Raw genomic sequence first — 12,463 nt, forward strand, 5'->3', positions numbered from 1 at the left:
AAACCCTCCATTATAAAATATTTGCATCACTTTCCCAAAGCACACGAACTGGTGTTGGAAGTCTGGTAGGTGAAAATTTCCTGAAATTCTGTGTATACCATCAGTGCAATATACCAAAACACAACAATACTGTATTCAGCACCTCAGCTGTTGGACATATAAAACTGGATGGAAATAGGAGCTGTATTTTTTAATTGATCTTATTATCCTAAACATTTTAATGATTCAATAAAAATATGAAAGGGTTCAGGACATTTACAGCTTCTATGCACATTTACCTGGAAGCAAATCCTCTCCAAAAAAAAAAAAAATTAGTGGTAGTTGTTTTTTTCACTAAATGTCAACAGCATAGAAGCAAAAGCAGGAAAGAGATGCAAAGACTGATATAATACCACAAGAGAGAGAAGATAAGAAAACCCAAATATGAAAGGAAATAGGTCGTTCTCTAGCAATCCATACTCCTAGTTTGATCCTTTAAACTAATGCTCTGGTTCCAAGACTTGAGTCCTGCTTGCATGTGCTTGGGAGTTAAACCCCCCTGAACTGCATGAAAGAGATGTGCTTTCATGTGAAGCATGTATAGCAATGGCTTGAAAGTATTTTCACTATTCTGTAACTCTCATGTTTGTCAAACAAAGGAAGATTATGAAACAGAAAAGCATCAAAGTCACTTCCAAGGTCAAGGTATAGAAGGCAGTTGATGGCTCTAGGAAACAGAAGCACATCTAAGGCAGGAAGGAGGGAGATAATTGGATGCAGGATAATATTCTGCAGCTGAGAAGCTGTCTTATTTCCTAAGGAGAGCCAATAAAGCAGTATTATGAAAGAGAAAGCAACATACTGCAGAAACCGTCCCTCAATTTCCTATACTTGGGAAGCCCTGCAGTAACAGAATGAAGACAGAGGCTGAAAGGGAAGAACGTTTTGTCCCAGATGATCAAGGACAGAAGCATCTATCTAGCATCACATCTTGTCAATCATGATTGACCAGTGCTGCATCATCACCTGTGTTCTCTGCTGCTTTGCCTCACTCAAGGGTTTGTGCAACCAAAGGTTCTTCCCCACCCCCACCCCACCAAGTCGAATTTCAGTAGCAAATGTAATCCAGGACATTCTTTCTACATGTCTTTCACTCTCTAGTAAGAACAATAGCAAACTACTGTATATTGTAAAAGAAACCTGAACAGACAGACTAACTACATGAATTTCATCTTCAGTCTTTCCAAGGCAATGCCATGTTAGCTACACTAATGTTATTCTCTGCCCTTCCCTTACTTTCCTGCTAAACATATCCCCAAATCATATCTAGCGAAGCAACACAGTAAAGTTTTAAAAATGGTTAGCCTTCCCCAACATGGCATCTATTGGCGACACTAAATTACAATTCCTATTATCCCAAGTCCCACTATTATGTTGGTTAGGAATCAAAAATATCTGGAGGTTATCAAGTTAGGAGGGTAAATGCAATAGTGGAAATGTGCCTGCTTTACAAGAGTCAAAGTCTTTAGAGGTGAGGTCATTTCTCAGTGTTAAGAGTGTAGGTGTTACATGCAAAAGGCCCAAGGACTCAACCAAACAAGAGTTGTGGGAAACTCCTTGAAACTCTGTGAAGCCTCTGCTAGACAAAATGATAAATGTGGAGCTCAATGGAGAAAAGGCTTAAGCTGGTACAAGGCAGCTTCCACATCCTTCTGAGTTCAATGTAATGGCTCCAATGGGTAGAAAACAGGCTGGCCGAGCATTGCCCTTTCCCTTGCAGGCAGGCAGAGGCCTCCATTGGATCTGTTCTGGTCTACTGGGAGAGGCATCATCTCATTTCCATTAGCTGTTCCACCTCCCCATGCCCTCCGCCTCCACTCTCCCTGCAACTCCCACAGGAGGCAAATCTCTCTAGCTTTGTGTTTGCAGCTTGCTGTCTTAATCCCAATGACCTTCTTGCATATGCTACAAGCACAGAGGCAGCCATGGCAAAAGTGTCACAAGATAAAGTGACCTCCCCCCATTCCAGTCATTCCAAGGAGGGGGGGGGGTACCAGGAAAATAACCTTCCCCACTTGCTGACTGAGCCCCTTAATTCCCACACTTCCTCCCTCACACACAAACAAATGCACTTACATAAAAATCATAACATGTTAAAGTGGGGACAGAAATATTTAAATGAGAAAAGTACCTTTTCATTGCTTATTTTTACCTGGCACCTTAAGTTATTTATCCTGCAAACATTCAAAAAGTATCAGTAAAACTAAAAGATACCCAAAAGGAAAGGGCGGGTGATTCTGATTCACTTTTGCAATTCCCTCCTCCAGCCTCCCCTCCTGGTGTTAACACCTCACCACTCATCTCACGCAGAACTCATTCTCTCCCTTTTCTTCCTGTATGCTTTTAATAAAATTAATAACAGCACTGGCTTAGAGGCTAAGGAGAACCGGTTAAACCATTTTCCCTTTAAATGGAAATGAAAGTGCAGGCTCTTGGTGGGGGAAGAAGCAAAAGAGAAGAGAGGCCCCAAAATAAAGATGCAGGAAAACTGTTTCTAATTACTTTCTTTAAAGACAGAAGAAGGAAAACCATCACTGTGGTCATTCCAGGAGATGGAAGGAACCGGGGGGGGGGGGGGAGAGGAACGGCCATGCCATTTTGTCTCCTCTTTCCCATCCCACCTCCCAGGCTGGTTCTCCTTCCGGCCTCCCCACCGCCAGCCACACATTCCCCACCAGTTTGCCCCTTCGCTGCAACCACTCCTGGCTGGAGACGGTGCCCCACCAGAAGCACGGGCAGGGGAAAGCAAGCAGCAACCCGAGCCCGGGTGGCCATAAGCCATGACACCGCCTCGCTCCCATCTTAGAGGTCACTTTGGCAAAGGCGTCGCTGGCTGTGTGTTTTCTTCTCCTTCCTTCCCTCCCACCCTCCCATCCCCAAACCTGGACGGCATTACCCTTCCCTCGCCAAATTCACCTTCCTCCTCGGGAGGAAGGGACGGAGAGGTGGCGGGGGGGGAAGCGACAAGCTGCATTCTCCCCCCACGGCAAGGGACCTGCCAAGAAACCAGCCGGCGGCCCTTCTCGTGCAACCCAACGCTGGGCACTCCTAATCCTATTTCTCTCCTGTGCGCTTCTTCCCTTCTCACGCACACCCATGGCTGGGAAGGCCATTCCTTTCCCTTCAGACCCGGAGGACTGTCAGCCCCCGGCTCGCCCTTGGGGGGCTCAGCCCTCACCACAGCTAAAGAAGAAGGCGCTAGCCAGAGACCGCATGCCAGCCGGCGCCCCCCCCTCGCTCCCGCCTTGGGGCCGTAGCTTGAGAAGCGCCCCCCCCGCCCGGAGCTTCCGTCCCCAAAGCTCCTTGGAACCGAATGGTCCGGCGGGCCGCAGCGCTTTTCCACGTGTTCGGGGCAAATCGTGTATGCCTGTTTACGTGTGTGCTTGGGTGCACCGACGCTGAACCTACAAACTTGCCCTCGCAATTCACAACCCCACGACACCGGCGAGGCGCCCTCCTTACCCAAGAGACCATCCGGAGGATCGTGTGAGGTTGACGGATGAAGGTCTGAGGGTCAAAGGCGCCTCCGGCTTTGCCCGCTCCATACGCGCCGGGTTCCATCCTCGGAACAACCCCCCCGGGTTAAAAACAAGACCCGCCGCCGCCGCCTGCTGCTGCTTCGCCTCTCTCTCAGCGGTTCCCTCCGCGGCTAAAGTTGATCGTACCGGGGATGCTGAGAGGAGTGGACAGCCGCCAGCAGCAGTCCGCGCGAGGGGAGGCACCCCGAAAGGCGGCGAGCGCAGCGTGAGGGAGGGGAGCCCCGGTGCAATAGGGAGGGATGGCCGCGGTGGGAGCTTAGCTGTGCATAGCAGCCCCGGCGCTGGCCTCGCTTCTCGCTCGCCGCCTTCCTTGCCTGCTGGAAGAGGAGCGGGTGGGGGGGGGGACGGAGTTTCTCGCGCGCACACACACACACACACTTGAAGGCAGCGGCGGGTTCTGGCTCTGCTCAAGCAAGGCGCGCTCCGGCTCCGCAGCAGTCGAGGAACGGGCGCGAGCCCCGGCGACGGAGCGCGCTCAGGCGCTCTCCCGGGCCCGGGGCTGCTTGGGAGGCGGGGCGAGCGGGAGTGGAGCCCGGCCGCTGCGGATGTGCCTCAGCCAGCGGTCTCGGCGATATATGTACGTAGGTATGGGTTTCTTTCATTTTTCCTAAGAGAGAAGCACTCCCGATAAAGGTTTTCTCCCACATGGGACTAATGTTGAACCAAAGCATGTCTCGTGGGACCCGTGTAGGCTGCAGGGGTACAGGCACACACGTATGTAGGGGCAGACCCCATTGCGGGGTAGGGGCAGACTAAGTCTCGAGACGTGGGTTCACATCACCACTAGGCCGTGGAAACTCCCTGGGCAAGGCTGGCAGTGGTAAATCATGCCTTGAATGTGAGGCACGCCTCAACAATCCTGCAAGCATCTCTGTAAGTTGAAAGTGACTGGATGACACCAAAGCAATAATTTTTGGAAAACCATAGAACTCAGTGGGATTGATTGCTTCTGGTCACTGAAAGAAGAACAGAGCCACACAGAGGCTGCCCGTATATATCATTAAGCAGAACAGAACTTGGGAGGTGGTTTGAGCTAAAATTGTGCACATGGGTGCCTGCAAGATAGCAACAAGGCTTCCCTTCTCCCCACAGTACTAAACTTTGTGTTTCTTTAAATATACAGTACGCAGGTAAACACTACAATTGATAGGTGGTGCTCATTAATAGATCCTCTGCCCCACACTTACTTCTGCAGATTCTCTTAGTTGTGCAGATGGGTTTTTTTAAATTATAACCCCCCCAAACTCCCCAGCCAGTCATACCATCCTGACTATATAATTCTCAGAGTTGTCCAGACCCCACAAATCTGCACACGCTCATCATCATCTTAGAAATACAGAGCTGGAAAGGGCCCTATAGGACCGTTATAGAGTCCATCCCCTGTCAAGGAGGCACAGTGGAGAATCGAACTCCCAGTCTCTGGCTCTGCATCCAGACACTTAAACCACTGGTTCTTAACCTTGGGTTACTCAGGAGTTTTGGACTGCAACTCCCAGAAGCCTTCACCACCAAATGTGCTGACTGGGGTTTCTGGGAGTTGCAGTTCAAAAACATCCGCGTAACAAAGGTTAAGAACCACTGGGCCTTAAACCACTGAGTTATCCAGCAGTTCTTGCTTGAGCAAGATACCTGGTGTTGTCATCTCTTATTGTGTAAAGTTTCGGGTGGGGGGGGGAGCGGCCCTGAAATTTTAGGACTGATGAAAACAGCATAAACTTCCCTTTTATCATGCCTCTGAAAATGCCCTTGGCAAATATCTAGGAAAGGTCAGTAGAAAATATGGCTCATTAAGCAAACATGGGGGTGGAGTGGAGGAGATTGCAGAGTTTAAGGAGTGAGGTAAAAGACCTTGATTGTAACTGGTTACCAGTAAGTGCTGAGGCAGGGTGTCATGAAAGAGCACTAAGAAGTAGGGCAGGAAGTGTTTGTGGGATTTTCTATATCAAGTAATAAAAGAATTTGGTTGGATCCAGGTATTGTATTGGTGAGTGACACCATTTGCTTCTCCACCACAAGCAGGAAAATGTTTGGGTCCAGCACTGGAACCATAAGTAACAACCATAAACCGCTTTGTATCTTCTGGTGATAAAAGCCTTTCTCTCACATGTGGTGCTAATGAGTATCATCACTAAACAAACATTTTTTAAAAAAAAAATCAACCCAGTTCAGCAAGAATCCCAAACAGAGAGTTGTGTTAATGAGGCTACTTTAGGCTGAAAGCTGAGCAAGAACTGGCAATCTTGGATTGCTATGTTTTCTTGTGGGGAGGGAAGTGCTTAGAAGATTTTCATTTACCCATCCAGATTCTCTCAAACTGGTGTCCACCACATGACAGAAAATCCCTTCCTTCTCAGGCAGCATAGGCAATAGCAGTGATGGGACTTACTGACTTGCACATTTGAGGGTACTGGGTTGGAGAAGATTAGAACAATCTGATCCCGTGCAGGTTTATGCCAAAGCAAGTCTTTGTTTCTGAGTACGTGCATAGGGCTGCAATGTTTCAAATAAGTGTCTAGGATTGCCCCAGTAAAGATTACAGTATAACTGTTCTGATCATGCTGCCTATAAAGCAGCTACAGAAGGGTGGGAAGAGTGGCCTTCTAAGTATTGGTGGATTATAGTCACTATCATATTTCTCCCCTGACTGTGCTGGCTATGGCTTGTGGGAAGTGCAGTCCAGGAGTATCTGGAAAGCCACCCATTCGGATACAGTGAGTGATCCTGCTTTGTGGAGAGAAAAAACACCTTTCACCAAAGTTGAAAACAACAACACTAGGTCAAAATAGTTTTAAACATTTTCTGAATTCTGGGTGTTGTGGGCATAGTTTCTGTTCAGCGTCAGTAGTGTCACGGGTTCTGTCAAATGTGTTCACTACAGTAGCACAATGCTTGTGTTTATTAGGACAGATTAGCTTAGGTTCAACAGTGCTGAAAGGATGTCTGAGGACTCAGTTTCATAACTCAGCTGGTATTTGTGGAGGTAAATTTGTGGAAAAACCCTGACAAACCAGTTGACCAAGAAGGCGATATAACACTGAAAAGAAATGAGTTAGTTTTTACAACTAGAGGAGAAGAGCACTTCCATATCTATCAGTTTATCAGCAGTCTTTTAGGAGGCACTGACATTAAAACAAAAAGATTTACATTTGCTGAACCTCTTAATTATTAGGAAGTTCAGTTGCTTTGGAGCTACTCCTGAAAATACTTTCCCCCATGCCATTATTCTATGAAACTAGTCACTCAACAATAACCTTCTCAGGCTGAAATCCTCCGTATATTATTATTATTATTATTATTATTATTATTATTATTATTATTATTATTATTATTATTATTATTATTATTATTATTATTATTATTATTATTATTATTATTATTATTATTATTATTATTATTATTATTTATTTATTTATTTATTTATTTATTTATTTATTTATTTATTTATTTATTTATATGCCGCCCACACTACCCAAAGGTCTCTGGGCGGCTTACAGTATTTAAAATACAATAAAGTTATGTAGCAATTAAAATACAATTAAAATATATATAAAATTGCCATCGGACCCACAGCTAATATTATTTCAGTTAAAAGCCTTCTGGAACAGGAAGGTTTTGACCTGGTGCCGAAATGTCATCAGTGTCGGCGCCAGACGAATCTCAGTCGGGAGGGCATTCCATAGTCTGGGGGCAGCTGCCGAAAAGGCCCTTTGTCTACAAGCCGTCCCTCTTACCTCCTTGAGGTATGAGCTATACTGTATTCCCCATTGTCCCCAATATTCTACTTACAGAAGATAGGGATTGTAATTCATAGCCAGAGGGGTCTGTTTAGGAAAAACTGCCCAAAGGTATGGCCCCTTTCTGTGATGTGTGACAGCAAACCATCATCTATAATTATAAAATATATGTGCCCATCAGTCAGGGCAATAGGCCAAAAATCATGAATTACAGACATATGAAATATGGCATTTATACTACGGGGTTCTGGATGTCATGTGTCATAAATGTTACAATATCTGTAAGTTTGAAGCTTGCAATGCCATCTTCAGTCACTAGGTGACAGATTTCTCTAGTTAGAAGCTTAGTTTTGCTATAGATGCAATTTGATGCTTGGAGGATCATTTAAGTTAGTGGTTCCCAACCTTGGGTCCCCAGATATTCTTGGACTAAAACCCCAGGAAGCGTTCAGCTCTAGCTAGACTGGCCAGAATTTCTGGGAGTTGTAGTCCAAGAACATCTAAGGATCCAAGGTTGGGAATCACCAATTTAAGGGACAGATTTAGATGAGTGCCCCAGTTTCTCTGCTGTGGTGCACCCCTCTCCACACAGGTATGGCAAGGGCAGAGCACTCTTGTCAGGAAAGTGTTTGATGCACCATTATAATAGATGTTCCTGTGCATCTCACAGGCTGTGGCTTCATTCAGATGAGGCAGACATAAGGTGGTCAGCCCTGACATCATAAATTTTTCTTGAAGGTTTTGATGTATGAGACTAAGGACTGCTACAAGCTTTCAAAGCAGAAATGAAATTTTATTTTATATGTTTGTAGATAACAAGTTATGATGAATGGCTATCTACATATACCCCTTCAAGAACACCTTAAAGAACGTCTGACCTACTTACAGGAATTTAAGCTAGGTAACTAGATGGCAGGGGACGTGGTGGCTCTGTGGGTTAAACCACAGAAGCCTCTGTGCTGCAAGGTCAGAAGACCAGCAGTCGTAAGATGGAATCCATGCAATGGAGTGAGCTCTCGTCGCTTCTCCCAGCTCCTGCCAACCTAGCAGTTTGAAAGCATGTAAAAATGCAAGTAGATAAATAGGTACCAATATGGTGGGAAGGTAATGGCATTCCGTGTCTAGTCGCGCTGGCCACATGACCACAGAAACTGTCTATGGACAAACGCTGGCTCTATGGCTTGAAAACAGGGATGAGCGCTGGCCCCTAGAGTCAGACACAACTGGACATTTGTCAGTGGGAACCTTTACCTTTTACCTAGATGGCTGGAAACAACCAGGAAACTGAAAATGCAAGGTTGATTTAGTAAGTACAAATGTTATAAGCTAAGCAAATTGTGGGGCGGTCTCAGACTATTAGAATCAGGGATATTATATTTCAGGAAAAGATACTGATCACACTGCAACAATTCAGGGACGCATAAATATGCTTGCAACTCTTTCAGCGCACATCCTGCAAACTCTGCCTCTGTGTGATGTGTTTGTCTGACTGTATGACAAGAATGTTCAGCAAATGTAAATCTTGTTTCAACTTATTGTTAACCCTGTCATCTTTTTTCTTTTTCTTTTATGCTAATGCCCATTGATATTATCTTTATCTGCTTAATTTTGTATTGATTAATGTATACTTTGTCTTGTTATTGTATTTTTGTTTGTTTGTTTGTTTGTTTGTTTCGTACCCTGTTTTATGCTGTGTAAACTGCCCAGAGTGGCCTGGGTTGCCAGATGGCTGGTAAGGAAGTAAGGAAGTAAGGAAAGAAAGAAAGAAAGAAAGAAAGAAAGAAAGAAAGAAAGAAAGAAATGTTGAGCCCAGTGTACAGCAACACTGGTAGTCATTTCCAGAGTTGGGATTTTTCTTTCTTTGTACGATTTGTAGACTATCCACCCTGTAAGCTGCAAACAGGGCCATTTTGCTCACTCACATCCTTCCATGGACCAAGTCAGCTCTCAGGTTAAGACAGGTTCACCATACCTCACAGTAGCAAGAACAGTGTTTTACATCTGCCCTATCGAGTTCTAAAAAGTGTAATGAACTTCAGGAAACCAGCTTGGGCAAATTATACAATGGGCAAAACCTTGTTACATAAGGGTATGCTGTACAAAATGGATCCATTATTGGATTTGAAAGCTTCTTCTCTGCTCTTTGAGGTTCTGAATCTCCCTAGAGCTCCCTTTTACCTTGTGGACATCTCAGATTGGAGGTGGGAAGCCTTTAATATTCAAAAATTGCTGCCAGACCACCGCCACCAAATCCAGCTAATAATTAGATGCTAATTGTCAATCAATTCAAGTATTTTTCCAGAGCTGACTAGCCTGCATGATTTTAGATCAAAGACAATAGTATTCCTGGAGGGAACCATTATAGAGATGAAAATGACCAGAAAGGGATATCTGGTAATCAGTTTCCAAAATTAATTAGAAATTTTCAAATAAAGTAAAAACAACATCCCATAAGTGATTTGCAGTAAAACAGGCAGAGACGAGCTACAAAAGCCAAGACAAAAACACGGGGTAGTATTGCTAGATGTGCAAGTGGTCACATATTTCTTAGTTGTATTTCTTCAGAGGTCTGATTTGGCCACGGTGATACATGTCCTAGTAGCCTTGGCTATATTATCTAGGAATCTTGGCTAGATTACTGTAATGCACCCTATATGGGACTACCTTTGGAAAGTATTTGGAAATTCCAGCAGGTCCAAAATGCCACAGCCAGATTGCCGACTGGGGCTGGTTACAGGGAGCATATAACTCCCCTGTTACAGCAGCTCCACTGGCTGCCGATTCATTTCCAGGCACAATTCAAAGTGCTGGTTTTAATTTATAAAGCCCTAAATGGCTTGGGTCCAAGCTATTTAAAAGACCACCTCTTCCTCTATGAGCCTGCCTGGGCATTAAGATCATCAAGGGAGGCCTTTCTTTTGATCCTACCCCCCTCACAGGTATGCTTGGTGGGGACACAGAAGAGGGCCTTCTCTGTCACTTGTCCCAGACTTTGGAACTCCCTCCCACGGGAAGCCAGGTTGGCCCCATCTTTGCTATCCTTCCACAAGCAGGCAAAGACCTTTTGCTGCATTTTTAGAGGAGAAAGGCAAAATATAAATATTTTAAATAATAAAATAATGAATGCACTACCTCACCTGATGGGAGCTGCAAATACACACAGACTTAAGAGGCTATGTCTTGCCTACAACACCAGCTTCCTTTTTGCCAAACCAAGAGTCAATAGTTCATCACTGATCCTCCAATTGTCAATTAATACCTGTACAGGTTGTAGTTCTGATAAGCTGAGCCAGCATTGTGCTACATACCTTATTTAAAAAAAGAACCTAGTTTCAATCAGTGAATGGCACTATTCTGCCCAACAAAAGTCCGTAATATTGCTGATGTACATCACGTTTTGTATACTGCATAATATGACAATACTATAATGTTATCTATACACATTATTTTACAACGTAGAGAGACTAGCCCTATTGTCAGGACTGCTCCTTCAAGATAAGATTTAATTTTAATTCCTCCTTTACCTTCTGCTCCCACAACACATATAATATATAGGATTACTCACGCTTATTTAGTTGTTTCAGGGTGCCAAATTTTGCCTTCATTTTTATTCACCTAATATTCACATGGGAAAGGTGAGCAAAAAAATAATTAGAAACATTGTATAAAGTAGGTTTAACCTGTTATCACCAATTTAGGTAGCAGCTGATGCAAAAGGTCTCTTCCTGAGCCTTTGGAAACCCATTGGCGGTCAACGTAAACTACTGGTCTAGATGGGTAGTTTTACCTGGTGTAAAATTGCACTCTGACAGCGCTAACCATGTTTAGATCAGCAGTGCTAAACATGTTTCCTCATATTATGTGTTATTGGAATCAGTGAAATTTACTTCCTACTGGTAAAGAAATTTCAGAACTGTAACTGCAGTGTGAAGTAGTTTGCTTTATTTGTCTCGGCACCGTCATTTACTGCAGGCATGGGCAATTTCCAGGGATCTGAGGAAGTGCATCAATCTGCCCAACTCCACCAGGGACCACATTTCTCACCTTACGGCTGTCAGTGCCACCAAATTTGTTGCTGTAGTGTCAGGAAAACAAACATTTTTCTTTCAAACAAGGCACCTGTTCCCCCCACACAACTTATTTTTAGGGAGAAATGTGCTTTGGGGGGGCTTCCAGGAGTGTGATTCCACTTGTAAACAATCTGAAGGCAAGGGTGGGTGATATTTTTATTAAACCACTAAAAAAAAAAAAGTGAGAAACTTACCGTAAGCCAGTTTTTGATGCTGCATGAGTGTTTATAAGGGGGCATGAAAAGAAGCATAAATGTTCCAAAAATCATGGCTAGATGTGCATTTCTGGCTCCTTGTTTAAAATCAGGGGCTGCTGCCTCCGGTCAGAGGTATAAGTTTCAGGTCTCGTCTCTAGTAATGTAGATTATAATGTCACTCCACTCTTGTTAGACAAAAGTTTCCAGTTATTCAGCTTTAACATCCACCCACCCTGACCACAAGGTTCCTTTTTGGCTGGGAATAGGGCCATGCACAAACATGGCAAGCCAAAGAAACCTCCCAAAATGAATGGGGGGGGCATATGCGGTGTAGGGGGCTATGCCTTGCCTATCTCTACATTATTGCTCCAGAGTAAATAGCTTCTTAGCTTACAAGCTAAGATACTTATGCATACATCAGCATTCCCCAGGAATTAAGCATGCTGCTATTTAGTACAGTATATACTAAATACTATACTGTATTATGTATAGTATTTAGGTATTCTGTAATAAAAAGCTAGAATAACAGAATCCCCAAAGACTGGTTTTCTTGATTACTTCTCATGTTTGTATATGTGCTTCTCTTCTATGACTACCTGTCATGCGTGTGAAGAAGTGGACTACAGTCCACAAAAGTCTTTGCCACATAAAAACCTTTAGGCTTTACGACACCACCAATTTCTGTCACTTTTGCTACAACAGATTAAAATATTTATAACCAAAAAGTTAAACTTCTGAGACCCATCTAACTATAGTTGATATTCCAAACTGTTATTTCAAGAACCTGAAACTGTATATAAGCCAGACACAATGAGATATCCATAGAGAAGCAGACTGCTTCCAACTATATACAGTATGGCCATTAAAATATAGCATTAAAGATC

At 44.0% G+C, this 12,463-nt stretch overlaps 1 protein-coding gene across 2 annotated transcripts in view; it reads right to left on the reverse strand.

Moving 5' to 3' along the window:
• SYNGR1 (synaptogyrin 1) overlaps positions 1-3,742 on the reverse strand; it is a 32,148-nt gene extending 28,406 nt beyond the window's left edge. For both annotated transcript variants that reach the window (XM_020810144.3, XM_020810145.3), the window contains exon 1: positions 3,502-3,742. In XM_020810144.3, coding sequence (XP_020665803.2) covers positions 3,502-3,600 — 99 coding nt within the window. In that variant the 5' untranslated portion in view covers positions 3,601-3,742. The remainder of the gene's footprint in view (positions 1-3,501) is intronic.
• Between the last annotated feature and the right edge of the window lie 8,721 nt (positions 3,743-12,463).

The sequence above is a fragment of the Pogona vitticeps genome, chromosome 5 (genome assembly GCF_051106095.1).
Source record: "Pogona vitticeps strain Pit_001003342236 chromosome 5, PviZW2.1, whole genome shotgun sequence".
NCBI classification, from domain to species: domain Eukaryota; kingdom Metazoa; phylum Chordata; class Lepidosauria; order Squamata; family Agamidae; genus Pogona; species Pogona vitticeps.